The 18,496-nt window shown below is 40.1% G+C and overlaps 3 protein-coding genes across 7 annotated transcripts in view; 1 reads left to right on the top strand and 2 right to left on the bottom strand.

The window, feature by feature from the left end:
- dip2a (disco-interacting protein 2 homolog A) overlaps nucleotides 1–9,567 on the bottom strand; it is a 71,564-nt gene extending 61,997 nt beyond the window's left edge. For 3 of the 4 annotated variants that reach the window (XM_026294747.2, XM_026294746.2, XM_026294745.2), the window contains exon 1: nucleotides 9,032–9,566. In XM_026294747.2, the coding sequence (XP_026150532.1) occupies nucleotides 9,032–9,155 (124 nt within the window). In that variant the 5' untranslated portion in view covers nucleotides 9,156–9,566. Of the gene's footprint in view, nucleotides 1–9,031 lie in introns of all 4 variants that reach the window. The other variant, XM_026294744.2, reaches the window with a different exon arrangement.
- A 2,143-nt stretch (nucleotides 9,568–11,710) lies between these two features.
- On the bottom strand, nucleotides 11,711–16,606 carry LOC113124051 (CASP8 and FADD-like apoptosis regulator). The gene is made up of 10 exons (XM_026296514.2): nucleotides 16,385–16,606; nucleotides 15,958–16,253; nucleotides 15,752–15,857; nucleotides 15,474–15,606; nucleotides 14,260–14,309; nucleotides 14,098–14,167; nucleotides 13,883–13,923; nucleotides 13,700–13,778; nucleotides 12,750–13,254; nucleotides 11,711–12,638 (listed from the first exon to the last, which is right to left on the bottom strand). The coding sequence occupies exons 2-10, from the start codon at nucleotides 16,239–16,241 to the stop codon at nucleotides 12,509–12,511; spliced, it is 1,398 nt and encodes a 465-aa protein (XP_026152299.1). The 5' UTR covers nucleotides 16,242–16,253; nucleotides 16,385–16,606; the 3' UTR covers nucleotides 11,711–12,508.
- A 309-nt stretch (nucleotides 16,607–16,915) lies between these two features.
- Nucleotides 16,916–18,496, top strand: part of LOC113123438 (protein FAM126B) — a 35,924-nt gene continuing 34,343 nt past the window's right edge. Inside the window, exon 1 of one of the 2 annotated variants that reach the window (XM_026295511.1) lies at nucleotides 16,916–17,396. The gene's annotated coding sequence lies outside the window, so the exon portion shown is untranslated. The remainder of the gene's footprint in view (nucleotides 17,397–18,496) is intronic. The other variant, XM_026295512.1, reaches the window with a different exon arrangement.

Raw genomic sequence — 18,496 nt, forward strand, 5'->3', positions numbered from 1 at the left:
GCTGAGATCTGTGAGTAAGCTGATATTCAATGATGTTCAAGCACACTTATAATTATAATACAATTATATTCACAATTGAACATGCACTCAGACAGTTCAGATAACTGTCTCTTTCTCAGCTAGCTAAAAATACCGGGTGGTTTCAGCATAATACAACTTGGGTGTCATATTGGTAACCATCAATTGTACTGTTAAGATATGAGCTACTTAGAAGATCAAGCAAGCATTTCATATTATCTACGAGTCCCTTCAGTTCCACTATTGTCTCCTACTTGAATTGAACTGACTCAGCCTTGTTGGAAGAGGTACAGTTTTTTAAACCCAAAGCACTTAAAGTATATATCTTCTAGTTTTTAAATGCAGTGCCAAGCACAGACTCAGGAAATAAACTGTCTCCTAAAAAAAACAGCATGAATGTTTATCAAGGTGATTTACAGCTTATCTCTTACAGACATTAGTTAGCAATTGTTAAACACTCAAAGAGTCTCCAGCGTTTGTCAGTTATGCCCTAGGAGCTTTAAATGCAGTCCTGACTTGCTCTTGTTTTGCATTGCTCCTTTCTTTATGGCTACAGGTTCATACTGAATAAAACACTGGGAAAAGTCTCTGGAGAGCTACAGCACCAGAGTTCACCTAAAACTGTCTGCTTGCTCAGATCACACAGGCTGAAAAAAAAAAAACATTTTCTGGTATGTGAGCTGAGTCTGCCAAGTATAGTTTTATATCTTAAAAAAGACTGGCTTTAGCTCCACAATAAAAAAAATTAAAAAAAGTCATTCCATGCGTCTGTTGCTTTCCTCACATATTCTATTGGGAAGCCTCAGGGCATGAGGTAAAGGGGAGGGGGGGCAACTTGGCCTTGCTCTATTAAAAGGCTGGGTAATGTGCTCTGCTATGTGCATGTTTGTTGTGTGTAGACGACTTGTGCCCTGCAGAAACAGCGCATATTTGGAAATCCCTCTCCCCATAGTTAAGGGTAACAGTAAATTCCAGACATTTTGTTTGTTTTCGAACAAAAAAAGGTGCATAATGCAGCCCGCTGCAGCAACAAAGCACCAGTTATGTCTCTGATCTGCACATAACACCTGATTAGGCCTACACATGAAGTCAACAAGCAAAACTCAAAACTCCTTTAAGGCTTTGTGAGATAGCTCTTCTGTCTCATTGCTGATTTTTCCAACTTAAAAGTACAAATAATTTCAACCCTCAACTACTTTTGGCAACAAAAACACACAAAATGATCAGATTCCTATCAAAACAGTCACCCTATCTATCATCAGTAGAGCAGCATTGTTGTACTTGCATTTGAGCAAGTTTAACCATCTGTGTTTCTTAAAAAGCTGCCCTTTGTAGTGCCTCCTCCACACTTTCACTAAGGGCTGCTTGTTGAGCAGCTGCTGACAGAACTAAGATCAGAGGAATGCATGTGGTCCTGTCTTGATGTGCCGACTGACCTCTTCTACTTATTGGCCAGAGAAGGTCAAGAAAAGCTAATACGTGTTGATGGCACTGACCAGTACATCGTTAAAGCCCCTTCTTGAATAAATTATCATCATACACTTTAATGAAACACTGCCATTGTCAGTGGCAGCCTATTTAACTAGGATTACAAGCAGGCCGCAAATATCCAGCAAATGATTTGCTTGACAGTTGTGAGCTTCTCTAGTGCCACTTGATGTGTTTTCACATTTGCAGTCATCTACCCGACATCTTTTTAACAATTAAGGGCTGACATGAAGGGGGAGCCATTACACAAAGGCAGTAAAAACAACTAGAGCTGCTTGACACTTCAAGATGCTGTAATATTATTACTGAAATTCTATCCTTTAGGATTATGTTAATGAAAAAAACTGCAACAGACATTATATGCAGCCATTTGAGATGTATCACTCTTTTGCTTGCATGTTAATGTAGTGTTCAGGAGATGATAAGTGAAGTTATTGAGATGCAGTACTTGGTGTGTCAATAGTGGAAATAAATTGGCCATTACTGAAACAGTCAAGGCAATTTATTTCTATTAGTGCTAAGGTATAAATGTGTTTGAGGGCATATGGGTACACTGTTTGTATATTTCTGTGGTCTGGCAATGAGAATTATGGTTCAGCTATAAATGTAGAACTTAAATATTAAGCAATAAAAAGAAAAGAAAAGAAGTAACAAGTAAAAAAAAATGCAATGAAGGACTATTGATGGATTTTTACCTTGGGCTCTAAAAAACTGTGTAGTGTATAAAGGCTCCCTGCACAGCTCAGTGACCTCAGCCCTGCAATCCCCTCCTATCCTTTGCAAGCAATGCACCTTGAAAACACTGCAGTCTAAATTGTGTGAGCACACTGTACTTATGCAGGAAACATCAATTATAGAACACACTCTTAAAATCCCTTTCTTTATCATATGGAATTGCAATTCACAGCATTTAGAGTGAATTCTGCTATCTGAAGAGGACAATGAATGATTTTCCACTGTTCATGTTATTGGACCGGAGAGAGTCCAGATTGGGCTGCAGTGTTGCCGGCTGCTATCCAAAACTCATGCTAAGCCTCTGTTTCAACCAGATGGGCACAGACAAGGTCAGGGATCAAAGATACAGACATAGGTAGGTGAATGGGCAGAAGGGAATATACACCAGAAAGCTGATGAAGGCCGAACAAAAGCCTTGCTGGGCACAAGAATGCAGTGCACAGAGCAGAGTAAATTCTGCAGTGCATCCTTGATCAGGTTATGTGGCTTGTTTTGTCAGCAGATCTCCCTGGCACTAGCAGGTGTTTCACTGCCCTGCTCTCCACTGCACCCGGCATCTCTTTCGCAGCAAGGACACATACAGTGTAACCACTAGCAGAGAAGGCACAGGATCTGTGAGCCACTGAAATTAAGAAAATATAAAGTTCTGCAAAGAGCTTTGCATACCTTAAAGATTTTATGTAGTTAAGTGCTACCAATCACTGAACTCAAGTATCAGCATAGGTATCCATAAAAGGACAGACAGGCCAGTATTCTGGCTGGAAGCTGACGCCATCTCTCCACTGTTGTCTTACCAAAGACCCTATTCACTTCTGGACTTAAAAAACAACTTTCTGGTTTATACAGAATTGTAATTTAAAAGGTTATAGGAATTTAGCTGCTGGACACTAAAGACAACAGAAAACTACAAAGACCATACAGTATATAGGATAGGAGCTAGCTGTTCTCAATGTACAGATAAAGAATCTACAAATAAGTGTCATATGTTTGAATCCACTGAAAGAGAATCAAATGTTCTGCTGACATATTTGTGGCATGTTTGCAGAGGGAAAAAACATCCGTGTATCTTAATTTTCATAAACTTAAAAATCTTTCTGAAGCTTTCAGACACTTCCACTTCCATTGAAATTTTAAACAATCATGCCTGAAGCAATGTTAGCATTAATTTCACAATGTAGAGAAAAAAATAGGTTTATTAAGCAATTAGTGGATTTAAAAAATAATTATGCAGAATATTATGCTGTTGTTTTTTTCCTTTTTAAAGACTTTGCTTAAAAATTAATATCCAAACAAAAATTATTTGCAGTCCTAATTATTACCAATACTGAACATGCACACACGCACGTGTGCGCGCGCACACACACACACACACACACACAGTGAGAAATCTAATGTAGAAAGAAACAAAGGGAATTGCTTGGACAACAACTGTTGAGTTTCGTGATCTGTACTTTATAAATGGAAAGAATTGCCTCAACAAAGCCTTCAGATACATAAACAAAAAATAAATTGACAATAAACATGCACACACACACACACACACACACACACACACACACACACACACACACACACACACACACACACACGTACACACACGTACACACGTACACACGTACACACGTACACACATACAAATTCCCATATATAGGCAGAAACATATAAGGGCAGCACAAAAATCTGAAGCTCTGCTGTGCTCTGATGCACACCCTTGAAATATTTATGACCCTCCAAGTTCTATCCTCCTCTAAAGCAGGGGTACACCATAGCTGCCTCTTTATCTGATACAGCATTCAACTAGTTCATTTCAACATTCTTCTCTTTTTGGATCCTATCCTAACCAACAGTCATGTACAAAGTCCCCTCAGTAATCACCCCAAATCCTACATGCTCTCAAAGCTCTTAATGCAGAATGTGATTCTGCATTCATCAAATGTTTGGTTATGCTTAACAATAGGCTGAACTCACTGGTTGAGCCCGATGGAAGTTCTTTCTTTGATGAGTTGTTGGAGAGCAAATGGTCATAGAAAGGAATGAGTCAAGACTGCACTAAATGGTCTTTCCTTGTATTCTGCAGCCCAGTTCGCTGGGGTTTCCTGTACACTCATATTTTCCAACAACTGCTTCATAAAATTGCTCGCCACTAAGGCTATCCGCTAACCCCACCAGGCCATGACTATGACTTTAATTGTATAAACATCTTCACTCTCACTCAGTGTTTAAATCGCTCACATTTGGCAATGTGCTATTCCTGCAACCTGCCACCAGGGAATTTAAATACATCCATTAGCTATATATCACTTATCATGTGGCCATCTGGACAGATTGCTAGTATATCACAATGCTAACTCATAGGGACACCCATACCTACATTAACCTAACCTTCATGGCTTTGGACTGTGGTGGGAAACCAGAGTAACTGGAGGAAACCCATGCAGGGAAGGACATCCAAACTCCAGGCAGAAAATCTCCAGTCAGCCAGCAGGTTTGAACCCAGAACCATTTTGCTGTGAGATGACCTTACTGCTTTCCCTACTGCTTGTGATTTTAATGAAAGTGAAATAAATGGTAAAACGCTTGTCACCATAATCATTAACATGTTATATAATAACTTTGCTTGTGTCCATTGCAGTTGCTGCAGAATCATCAAGTTAGAATGAGACAACTATTCTCTGTGCAGCCCCAGTTTAAAAATATTTGGAGTTACGGTGGGGTTACAACCATATACTGTAATAAGATACACGCCACTGACCACTAACACCATCAAGTCAGTCCCAGATATTCGCCAAGCACATGTGTTATGCCCAATGTCTTGGAGATCAGCCTGGTCAAACTTGGTAGGATTGGCTGAATTTGTGAGGGTCGACAGCTAATCTATTTCACTGTGCTCAGTGCTGCACTTCCATTCTGGTTGACATCAACCTGGCACTATTAATTTTGGTTTTGTATTCTTATTAGCTTAGATAAATGATCTTTGTTTTCGTATTGAGCTTTGTGTGCACTCCTTCCTTGGAATGGCCAACCAGGGGTTTGGCAATTCTGAAGCAAACACCAGCACTGGACTAAAAATGACTTTGTAATCAGAGGGTTTAGAGAGCAAACAGAGGAGAAGGAAAAAAAACAGGGAATGATAGAGTGTGCCTATGAATTACTCAGCAGACATGTCGCTCCCTCTTTTCCTCCCTAAGGGAGATAATGGGGATCATCCGTCTTCTTGCCCTCTTTTACGCCCCATTTTTGGACCACTCATCTGAATCCAGGTCAGCAGAGAAATTACACAGATTCTTTCTAATAACTATGATGCAGAGAATTTGTTAGGAGAAGAGTTTAGATTACCAATATTGCTGGAAAAGGCCATAGCAGTATGTCACACAAAGCGCCCTGAATATGAACTAATTAAAGGCCCTAAAAAGATGTTTTCTCAAGCAGCTTCTTACTATGGAGAATGGGCTCCTACATAAACATATAATATCCTGCCAAAGGTTTGAAAAGCTGTGATTAGTTCATATGAGATTTCTATGTTTGTGTTTTTCTCTGTGCTCTTTTGGCTGGTCTGTTGTGGGCGTGGCTTGGTAGGATAAGGTGATGTCACATATTTCAATGCACCAATCAGGATTTAGCAACATTTGAGTCGGAGTCTGTTGGGCTGTGGAGGGGCTATTTGGTTGCTGACAACGAAATCTGATCAAACCACACTCACATAGTCCTGATTTGACAGTTTTGTTAAACTCGTTAAGAATTAATTTGCTGACATTTTGGGAAAATTCTGCCAAAAATTTTAGATTGGTATCACTCATGTTTGTGTAGTAAATATTATCCCATAGCTGATTAGCTAAGCTTTAACACAAGGACTGTAAACAGGGGGAAACAAATAACCTGGCTCTTTGTAAAGGTAACAGCCCCATTGAGTAAGTTGTGGCCAAAAGTCCACCATCAACATAACACCAAAAGCATAACCTGCCCTACATGTAGCCTAAAGGTTATCAAAAATAACAGGGTGGTTGGTTTTGCAAGTTTTCATTACCACAACTCTTCTGGGGACAACAGAGTGATGTAATAAAAAACCTTTCAGTACATATGCTCACTAAGAAATGAAAACACAGCAAGAGAAATTGAAAATAAATGGCTCTCTAGAGGAAACACTATTTGTTATAACCACAATAAGAGTGCACAGATTGTTTATTTCACACATCAGCAAGCCTAAGCTGCTGATGCTGGACTATTATCTAGCTCGGCTGCTGAAATGTTTCTAATGTAAGTTATTCCAATGACTGCTGGTGCTTAACTGCTTAAGAAAACATACATGACCTATCTATTCAATATCATGAATAATATAATGTTGCCACACATTTACACAAACCTCCTGGCATGTTCACGCATGTTTAAAAGTGAAATGAGTCTCAGTGTGGGAAAATCCCCGTCATTAAAACAGTGAAAGCTCACTGAAAAGGACTGAAGCCTCATGCTCTCATCTCTTTCCAATAAAATGAGTTGACTATTCTTTCCTCAGACAGAATGCAACAGGGAAGCAACCTAAGGGCATCATCATGAGGTGAAGAGTTCACAGCAGCACACAGGAACAGGATTTGAGAGTGAAAAAAAGATGTTGATTCAGTTTTACCTGAACGAAATTGACACTCTCTTCTTTGATCAAAAGAAAATTTTAAAAAATTCAGAGGTGGGAAGAGGTAGGGACAGATAAATACACAGGACAAGACAGAGCAGAGTATGTCAGTGGAAGAAAAGCCAGAAAGAGAAGCAGGAGACAAAAGAGTCAGGGAGATACTGCTATCAGGGCTCCAACATGGCAGGATGCGGCATGTGGAGAGCAGGAAGAGGAAACTGGACAGATATAGATGGTTTTGCTGGCTGCTCCCAAAAACATGTCTATTGCATTAGGGGCTTCAGTGGCAGTTAATGTGCTTATCAAAGCGTGCACCTTTGGTCTACTCCTAATCCTGGTGTGGAGCTATGGCAGGCAGCAAATATGGAGAAAGAAACGTCTCAATGCAGATTTTAACTCTGCATCACAGATTTGCTTTTTCCACATTATTGGACTACACTTATTGGCTTGTAGAGTTGACATTTTCTCCAGAATCATCAAGAAATAGCATCACAACCTCTGGGCAATTCCCCTTAATCTAATCAGACTTAATGTGGGTCATTAATTAGTTTGACTTTACCACAGCTCAGCTCATTTTGCCACGTGAGAACCAGTCAAACAAAGGAACACAGCTGAACAAAGAGTCTCAAATAACAAAAAACAAAAGAAAAGCTTTATAAAAACAGGCAACCTCCTCATTATTTACGGTTTACTGAAACTCTGCACTTCAGGAACAATAAGCCCAACTCTATTTATTCTGTTACGTTTTGACTGACTACAATCTTAATATAAAACCCTCCTAGCACTAAAAGTGAGAAAATGTAAGACTTACAGTATTTGATTATTTAAAAAGAGCTTTTTGGACAAATCGTGTACAGCAGGAAGGCTTCACTGACAGGTAGCAAAAATATGCACAATTTGATGTCTCTGTTTTACATATTAAGACGATTTTCTGTGTATATTCAGTTACATAAATGTGACATGCGGTAACAATGACATTTGTCCTTTAGAACAAATACTGTGGAAAGTGATTTGGTAGTGAAATAAATCATATCTATAAAGACCCTTGAACATTGTACAGGAGTGAGTACTGAAATAATGTATGATGTCTTTGCGTGATAGAGACTTATTGTAGCCTGTATATATTGAACTTTTTCTTACATTAAAAAAGTGTATCAAGTATAACTTTATGTAGGACATAATTGAATAAGCATGGAGGTTCACTTTAAGTTGGCTTCAGGTTTTATAGGCCTACTCATGTCAAAACAATTGAGACTAAAAAAAATTAAAGTACTCCAAATCTGATTAAATGCAGAAATTAAAACCCAAAGAATTTAGATAAACCATATTCACGTGCCTTCACCGAAGGCCTGATACCTACACAGATTTGAAATGTTTTCATCAACCTGCAGACATGTGATAAATATGGTCAAAACCTTTTCTTTGCATGTTTTGTAGTACAGTTTATCCATGTAGAAATGGACATTCAAAAACACTACACCAGCAAAGTGTACATTATCTATATATTATAAATGTGTGCACTTACACACATGGTTGCACATAGGGTATACAAGTGTACAGAATACAGATTTTATCAAGTTGGACATGTAATTGTCAAACTTTATAATCTAATGTTATCCTAATGTTAATGCAGTAGTGAGTTTATGTAAAGAAATATAGATTATTAGTTCTTAACTTTGCTTTTTCCTAAACTTTAAAAAGGACGGCTGTGTGGTTAAAAATAAAACAGAGCACAAAATATCAGCATGGGCTTGTCAGCCTGTCAACATGAGGGCTGATAGACATCTGATCAAGTATGTTATTTGAAGTATGAGCATGAGGTATGGAAAACTTCAGGACAATGGGAACAGCTTGTCTTTATTAGACGTGCAACGAAAACAGTGCAGCCTATTGAGCAGTCATGTGTAGTTGATGTTAGTAAGTCCCTGTGCTGCATTTAACAGTCCTGAGGAGAAAAGTCCAGCAGAAGTTTAGCTTGGGGAAGAACTGATAGCAGCACCATGATGCAGGCGTGTTTTCAAGCCTGAGCCACAAAGCCAAGATAAAGGGCGGTGGTTCTGATAGCTGTCATATGCAGGGATGAATGTTTAAAGCCCCGCTCCAAGAAAAACACGGCGCTTTGCTCACACGGCGCAATAGTTTGCGTGCATGTTGTTGTCACCATACCTTCAGAGAGCTCCAGCTCCAGCTCCGCCAGTTTCTCCCGGACCTCAGCCGGCAGGGTCATAGCGACGGCCGGCGTGGGCTCCAACATCATCGTCAGCAACCCGGTGGAGGTTCTCTCTGCCATGGTGGTCCAGTACGAAGCGCAAATACCTCCACTGGGTATCCGCTGAGGAGGACAGTGACACCAGAGATGGAAATATTACGAGCAGCAACGCGTCCTCACTGGGTTTCGGCTAAAGAGGACAAACTGGGTGTTGGTGCTTCTCCCGTCTCGCTGCAACGTCGTACAGATGTGTGAGGAATCTCTCTCCACCCGTCATGACACGGCTAGCTGCGAGGCTAGCAGACGCACCTGGCTGTGTGTTTCCATGCAGCGTGGTAGGACAGGGCCCTGCCGGCGTCTGCCTGGCTGCTGTCTGTCCCTGTCGGCGTCCTGACTAGTGGCGGCTGCTTCGCCTCTACTGAGGACACAACTCATTCAACTCCTCGCTCGCTTCCCACGGCGCAGTCGCTATTGCATCATAGCAACAGCACCCCGGCCGTGCGCGCTCACGAGGCCCTCTCTGGTGTTTGTGGGCGTGCCCGCGCGCTGCACGCTGCCTGCCTGATGCTCCGCAAACAGCGTGTCTGCCTCCTGCTGTCACAATCACAGAGCTGCTGCTACTGGAGCTGCTGGAGCTGCTGCTGCTGGAGCACTGGGGATGTTTGGTGTTTTTTTGTTTGTTTTTTTTTGTTTTGTTTTTTTACAGCAAACAAACTTCATTAAAGATTTTTTTCATTATTGATTATTCTAATGATGTTTATTTATTAGTCGTTTTCACAGTCATCAGCATCAAGTGACAATAAATATACACCTTCATGTTTAATTGTTTTGTTCTGTTTATTTGTTTTGCTTCAAAACGACTAATCCGTTATTAAAATAATCGTACACTAGCCTACTTTTCTGCCAGTCCACTGGTCGATCAAAATCATATCAGGTTTACAGATGCGTCAGTCGTGAGCACTGAATGAAGCTAAAGACAAAGCAGAGTATGTCAGTGGAAGAAAAGCCAGAAAGAGAAGCAGGAGACAAAAGAGTCAGGGAGATACTGCTATCAGGGCTCCAACATGGCAGGATGCGGCATGTGGAGAGCAGGAAGAGGAAACTGGACAGATATAGATGGTTTTGCTGGCTGCTCCCAAAAACATGTCTATTGCATTAGGGGCTTCAGTGGCAGTTAATGTGCTTATCAAAGCGTGCACCTTTGGTCTACTCCTAATCCTGGTGTGGAGCTATGGCAGGCAGCAAATATGGAGAAAGAAACGTCTCAATGCAGATTTTAACTCTGCATCACAGATTTGCTTTTTCCACATTATTGGACTACACTTATTGGCTTGTAGAGTTGACATTTTCTCCAGAATCATCAAGAAATAGCATCACAACCTCTGGGCAATTCCCCTTAATCTAATCAGACTTAATGTGGGTCATTAATTAGTTTGACTTTACCACAGCTCAGCTCATTTTGCCACGTGAGAACCAGTCAAACAAAGGAACACAGCTGAACAAAGAGTCTCAAATAACAAAAAACAAAAGAAAAGCTTTATAAAAACAGGCAACCTCCTCATTATTTACGGTTTACTGAAACTCTGCACTTCAGGAACGTTAAGCCCAGCTCAAACTTAAAAAGGAGAAGAAACAAACCACCTAGCTTTTACTGATGACCCCAGATGTCACAAATTTGGACATGTTTTAGTTTTGCACATGGTGCCAGGCTAATCCATGAAGCAGTATTGCAGAAATTCAAGACGTGTACTTGAAAATGTTTTACATTTTCCTATTATTGTTACTTTAAAATAATTAATCAGTTGTACTTTCATTTGCTATTCCATTTTTTTTTCTCTTCGCTGGCTAATGAACTATCAGTGTAACCAATTAAAAACTGTTAATCTAAGTGGACTAAATGAACTGAATGAACAGGTGAGAAACTAAGGTACTGAGGTGGTCTCAAACAGCAAAATACTTTACCAATAAGCTGTTTTACAGTAGGCAGCATGGTGGTTAGTACTGTTGCCTCATAGCAAGGTTTGAATCTCGCTCAACCCCAGGGCCTTTCTGTGTGGGTTTTCTCCTGCTGCTCCAGCTTCCTCCAACAGTGCAAACATGCAGATTGGGGTGAGGTTAATTAATGAGTCTAAACTGCCCATAGGTGTGAATGCAAGTGTTTGTCTCTGTGTCAGTCCTGTGATAGACTGATGATCTGTCTAGGGTGTAACCTGCCTCTTGGCTGATGTCAGCTGGGATTGGCTCCAGCCCTCACTGCGACCCTGAAAGATAAGCAGTAGCTGAAGGATTAATATTTTGAAAGTGATGTCATACTTGACATGATCTAAATGATCAGAGCGACTTGTAGATTTACTCTTAAATAAAACTGCCACATAAATATATTATGAATATGATGATGTTTAAGTCCTTAAAGTCTAGAAGCTAAGAAGTCTTAGACTGAAGAAGTTTCTCAGATGAGTAGGAACATTTTGACTTAACTAGAAATACAGTTGCCATGACTCAGCTTCACCTGGACGACATAAGTCCTTAAAGCTTCAACGTGCAACATTTAGAGGGCTCTATTAGCAGGGACCATTGAGACGATGCCGATGTTGCACATCATGTGAACCATATGAAGATATTTGCCATTAGGTTTCTGTCATTCTTTTTACCTTTATTGTAATGTGGTAAATATACTGTGAATAGTGGGATTGCATACAGCACAAACATTTAATAGGAAAGAGAAAAGGGATGTTCTGACAGTTTGAAGTTTGCAGGGAGTCTTTTTGTAAAAACACACTGAAGCTTTACATGTAATGTCTTTTGGATTATTTGAGCTACAGAAGAGGAGAGAAATAAGTGAATAAATAGGTCATTTTGTCAGTAGTCTACAAAGTGAATAATAGAAACTAAGTAGTCCTAACTAACTACTATTAAAAAACAAAATAAAAAGATTACTTTTATAAACAAGTCACATTAATACATTTTCTTTACAAAAATGTAAAAAATAAAATAAAAATAAAAAAATAAAGAAAATAAATAAAAGTACAGCTGCATACAAATGTGATATATAAATACAAACAGCTAAACAGACAGTATTAATCAAAATTAGTGTTTCTTCTTCAGGAATTACTTTTCACATTTCTACAGGTGGTCTCACATATGGCAAGAAAAAGGCACACGTGGCTTCTAAATTATTTATAATTGTACTACATCATATTATTATAGTGCAATTAGATATTTTTGTATAATATATGTAAAAAAACATATTTAATGAGAATAATCACAAATGACAAAATCTGTTAAGCAGGCTTTCCTTCTTCATCAGTAAAATAAGGGTAGTGAATAAACACAACCAGTAGGTGTCTCTGTACACACAGCAAAAAGATTCTTCAGACAGAGAGCACACTTATGTTGGTATGCATCCAGTATTACTGATGATGGTAATAAATCTTCTATTGTAAGTAAATATCTTTCCTAAGAGTATGTTTCAGATCGATGTGGTACTTTGCTCCAGGATTCTTCTTGTTATGTTCAAAGACGGCCCCATTCACCTCAGCATGAATATGAACAAGGCTCATGTTCCTGTCAGAATATAAACAAGACAATAGTTTAGTCTGTAGTTTCTGTAGTTCACAGCTTGGATTGAAAAAGTGTATGATACTAAACAGAAGCTGAATTTGCAGTTGAATGTACCTCCTTTGGCCTTTCTGCAAGGCATCTGTCAGACCCTTCAGGTAAATGGAGCGATGATCTCTTTGCTGCAGTTGACACTCCTCTGTGTAACACTGACTCCAGAACACATCTGCATCTGTAGGGATGTAATCATATCTGTACAACCCATCACACCCATCTGTCTCAAGATCTGCATCCCGATGGTGCGTCCTGGCAATTGTCTCAATCGCTGGGACTGTGTAGAGCTGGATGAAGAACAGTTTGGGCTTGCCAGCCAAGACGGGGCATGCATCAGCAGTGAAAAGTTGTCTGACACTCTTCAGACTTATTCCTTCGCTGCACGAGTCTGTACACAAGAGACGGTTTTCCCTGCCACGGCTAATGATGCAACAGACAAACCCGTCACCTTTGCGGTTCTCTCTCTGTCTGAATATCCCTTGGAGTTCTGAAAGCGTGTCATTAACACCCAGCCACTTGTGGAGGATCACTTTGAAGTGAAGAGCCTTAAACGTCTGTTCCAACATCTCTAAAGGAGCAAGGAAAAATTAAATCAAGTTTTAAGTATTACAAATAAAATATCAAACAGCAAAGAAGCTTTATCAAACTGACATTGCGCTTTAAAATTCTCATACGGTCTCATTTAAATGACTGGGTGAGGGCAAAAGACATAATATTATCTATTATTTCACAAAAAAGTTAGAAATCCAGACCTTTCATACAAATCTGTGTAGAAGAACTTTTTTGTTTTTCCATTCATCATCTCCTGACCCTTTAAAATATGTCTTGTGACCCTTTGAAGGTGTCTGACCCCTAGGTTGAAAACCACTGGCCTATATTATCATATTAAATAATTAATGCTAGTTCAACAACATTGCATTAAGGTATTGGCACCTTTACTTAAGAATATATTACATTACTGTTCATAAATATGCCACTACTATACTGTAGGTAGAAAGTATTTTATGTCTCACCTCCATCATTACCAACGCAGTCTATGATAACACAAACTCCTCGGCAGTTACTGTTAAAATTGTACCTATCATTGTGACTCTGAAATGCAAATAAGCAAGAAAAGCAGTTTCTTAAATACACTTTAATGGTCAAACATATTAACAATGTTGAAAAAATGCTCTAGTAATAAGTGCAAACCTTACCTCATAGTTCTGCTCTGTGTATACAGGTACTGGTATGTGTGCTGAAAAAGAGTAATACTGTAATATGAATATCGAAGTTGTTTTCACTGGGTAACTATAAAGGCTCATGTGAAATTTGCCAATCCTAGTTCCACTGGTTTAAAAGATTAACTGTCGCTAGTGAATGAATACGTCTTTGAGCATGCTACAATTTATTAATATACAGCCCATCTTACCAGTATGGAAGGATTGCACTTGTCTCGTTTGCAATGTACAATGGGAACCATTTGGAGAGGGGGCCGGACACTAAAGAGTAGATTTTTTTTTAAAAAAAAAACTTGTTTCATGATAGAGAAAAATAATAACAAATGTTGACTTTTGCATATTGTCATACTTACAAGAGACCTAGCACTTCGCTGTTGAGAAGACTGCAGTTCAGGTACAGCAACTGTAAAATATAAGTAGTGTAATATAAACTACTTGATAATTGGTTTTCAATTCTTATCTGTTTGAATAAATAATCAGGATATAAATTTTGACTGGTACTATATATATATATATATGTCATATTGTTTAATAATACGGACAATGAAGAGTGATTTACTGTGAGAACAATGCATTATGTTAAGTGAGAGCTAATATGAAATACATTTTGTTTCTTCTTCTTTTCCTTTTGGCTGCTACCCTATCCTCTGTATCCTCCTCACCCACACCAACTATCCTCATGTCCTCCTTCACTACATCCATGAACCTCCTCTTTGGTCTTCCTCTAGGCCTCCTTCCTGGCAGCTCTAACCTCAGCATCCTTTTACCAATGTATTCACTGTCCCTCCTCTGAACATGTCCAAACCATCTCAATCTGGCTTCCCTGGCTTTTTCTCCAAAACATCTAACATGAGCTGTCCCTCTGATGTCCTCATTCCTGATCCTGTCCATCCTCGTCACTCCCAGAGAGAACCTCAACATCTTCAGCTCTGCTACCTCCAGCTCTGCCTCCTGTCTTTTTCTCAGTGCCACTGTCTCTAAACCAGACAACACTGCTGGTCTCAACACTGTCTTGTCCACCTTTCCTTTCATTCTTGCTGACACTCTTTTGTCACACATCACACCTGACACTTTCCTCCACCCGTTCCAACCTGCTTGCACACGTCTCTGCACTTCTTTTCAACACTCTCCGTTGCTCTGGACTCTAGGTACTTAACATACTCCACCTTCTTCACCTCTACTCCCTGTAACCTCACCATTCTACTTGAGTCCCTCTCATTTACACATTTTATTTATTCTATATAATTTAAAAAAGACTAAAAAATATTTTTTGTGCTAATGTCCACCATTGCCACAGAAAGAAAAAAGTATTTCATGTTTTTTTTTCCCTAGGCGTCTCTTCGTTTCTGTGTAAAACAGAATCAGTCTTTATGTCCATATGCAGCAATGATGTCTTGGAATCTGTCATTGACCATTTCAACAGATTTTCACACTAAATATGTACTATACTTAAATATGTACTATACCTGCATTGTAAATTTGACACCTCATATCATAAAACTTTCAAACAGTTTATAAACTCTTTAAAAAATTGATATAGAAGGTTATAAGTAAAATGCAGCCTCACCTGACTTGTAAGCAGCCACTTTTTTGGACAGGTCAACCCTGTCAATGTCTTTTAGACATTTTTCTATAAAGTCCACTCTTTCAGGTGAAACTAGATCCAGCTTCTCCAATTCAATGACCAAATCCAGGAAATTCTGTCAGAACAAAAAGGGGAAGTGATAATTACATACTCTGTGTGCTATGGAAACTATAAGAGAAGTATTGAACCAAAACTCCCTGCCTCCGCCACTACCACATCAACTAAAAGCAGAACCAGACATTATTCTTTTTTTTCTTCACCTTTGAGTTTTCAATCTTCTCACGGGGTAATGTGCTGCTTAACAAGAACTTCATACTTCTCAGATCTCCACAGCCCATGTCCTGACTTATATTAGCCATCAGCACTCTGCAGGAAGGAAAAGGTCAATATTTAAAGATTTTAATTTAGGTCAACCTGGATTGTTAAACAATCTGTGACTCATTAGATATCATAAAACATATCTTACCTGAATCTTGGCAAGACCTGCCTGTAAGTCTCCATCTCACCTCTGCTGGTCTTAAACCATTTCCTTAGGATGTCCAGGCGGCCCAGGTGCACCATTAACTGTGCCAGGAACAGGTAACTGTTTTCATGGGACATGGCTTTAGATTTTAGTATCTCCTTTACACAAACCCCACTGTTGCCCGGCTCCAAGCTTTCACAGAGGTAGGACAGAGTCCTGCATTCGCTGGTGCTGAGGTCCTCTGCTATCTGATTAATCACCTGAAGAGGATCTTGATGAAACGCCATGGACGCTGGATACTGTTAAAGAGTAATGAAGACCGATGAAATGATCAATAAAGCAAGTAACCTGCCAATCAGGATCGTAGACTGGACTATGGTGTAACTATACCAAAAACAGCGTTTTTAGGGCAACAACTATGAGAACATACCGAGTAACAAAAGTGAAATGGAAAGATGACGCACAACCACGAAAATCCCACTTCGGAAAGTACCTTAAGGTATCCAGCCCCCTTAAGGTCGTGTTAAATCGACAATGACCAGTTAGTGACAAAAATTACACAGTTCATGGCTCGTTGTTACCGGATAAAGTCATTTCATAACTGTTCATTTTTTTCAGCTACGCACAGTAAAGCTACGTGTTTTAATCAAAGTGAAAGCGAAACCAACGCCCTGGCTTTAAAGGCACATAACGCATTGACACATTGATCCGAGTTTAAAGCTCGTCATATAGACGTTTATCATTGAATTCAAAACTCTTTTTATTAATGACAGATTATAACTCCAAAATGTAGCGGCTAGTTAAACATTTAGGCTATCATTGATTTATGCCTTACCAAATAGATAGGGGGATATGTCAACAATAATTTCTAATTTGCTAACATCATTTAGTTTGGTTTATAGACTGTGATGCTTTCTCATATTTTGCAATAAATGTGCTTTTCTTTAGCATATTCTTCTTACACATGCTATTTTGATGTGTTCAAGTTTCCTTCTCGTCATTGGCGTATGAAACTATGACTCTGTGGTGGCCCTGAGACACCAACACACTGTAACTTAAGAAAACCCATGCAAATAAACGAAACAACTTCACTAATTTGACAACACTGGTGCAGTATTTAGAAGGAAAGCCCCAGCCTCAAGTAGACCACCTGTGTGTTTATGTGTTTTCCGACGGTCGTGAAGGCGTCCTCGCTGCTCCCCCTGCAGGACTCTGGTGCTCCCTTTAACCAGAGCGCGCTCAGTTCCGCTCAGCCTGGCCAATCCGCCGAGGCTCGGCAGCTCCATTGCAGTGTGGACACATCATACGGAGGTGCTGCTCGCCTTGAGAGGGGGCATTTGGAGGAAACACACTCGGGACTGGGTGACTGCTCTGGGCAAACACCACCCCCGCTTCCTCGATACACTTACCGAGCCTCACTGCTATCACTAGTTTCAGCCCGGGTGAGTATTTTATCACCTGGGTTTTTTTTTTCAGGTAGTCGCAGTCAGAGGCTGCTGGTGAGTTGGACCATCAGGAGCGCTGGTGTGTAGATGTGGATGTAAACCGAGGAGGCTTCAGCGTCTTTAGCTAGGGACCACACGCAGCAGATGCTTCAGCTTCGGTGGAGCTGTTGTGAGCCAGCCAACCAGTCAGTCAGTCAGTCAGTCAGTCAGCCGACTTGGCCTGGTCACGACTGGTGAGAAACGAGAATGAGGATGCCCCGCCAGCTGCCGACCTGAGCGGGCTAATGGCATGCAGAGCCGAGCTAAAGGAGCTAACGTGGACGTGCAGGTCCAGCTTTCGTGGCAGACGTAGCTAACTAGCAGATAACTAACTGGCTAACACAGCTGCCTGGGTGCTGGCTGCTGTGCTGCCTGCCACAGTAAATGACATATATGAAAATATATACAGTTCTCCTACTCTGGCACTTTACAGCTGAACTCAACAAAATTTGCTGCAGCTTGTTTCTACTGATATTGCTTTATTTTGAAAATTGTGAGCGGAAGTCTAAATTTAGCTCGGTCGCGGGGCCTGTATAACTTTTTACTGCTAAAAGCTGAGTGCTGCATGTTCAGCTTCACCTGGTACGGAGTGACGTTTAGGAGCAGAGGCTAATTATGTTAAGTAACTTCAGTTTCGTGAAATGAGAAGCTGCAGAGTAAATCATGTGATCTGCAGTTCAGCCTCTGCTGTATATTTTCAGCTAACCTGGGTGGTCAGTCATTAGTAGTTACTGCACCATCATGTGCTGATGTAATTTAAATAGCCACTGTATATGCATTAATATGTGTCAATGTGTGTGCATGTTCAAGTGGGCAGGTTATTTAAGGTGTAACAAAAAAAACTTTGAAGTGCCTCAGTAAACACTGGTGCACAGCCAGTTTAGGAACATGGTGTTGTTTAGGATTTCCCCCCCGAAACATTTCCTCTGGGTAACTAGTGTTAGTTTAGTTCCTCTATACCTGCACCCTTTTGCCTCAGTCATTACCCATACTGTTTAATAACCTGAGCTTGGACAAAATAGTGAGTCAGCCTTGACTAATCAATATTTTAATTTCTG

Source organism: Mastacembelus armatus, chromosome 21 (assembly GCF_900324485.2).
Source record: "Mastacembelus armatus chromosome 21, fMasArm1.2, whole genome shotgun sequence".
Classification (NCBI taxonomy): domain Eukaryota; kingdom Metazoa; phylum Chordata; class Actinopteri; order Synbranchiformes; family Mastacembelidae; genus Mastacembelus; species Mastacembelus armatus.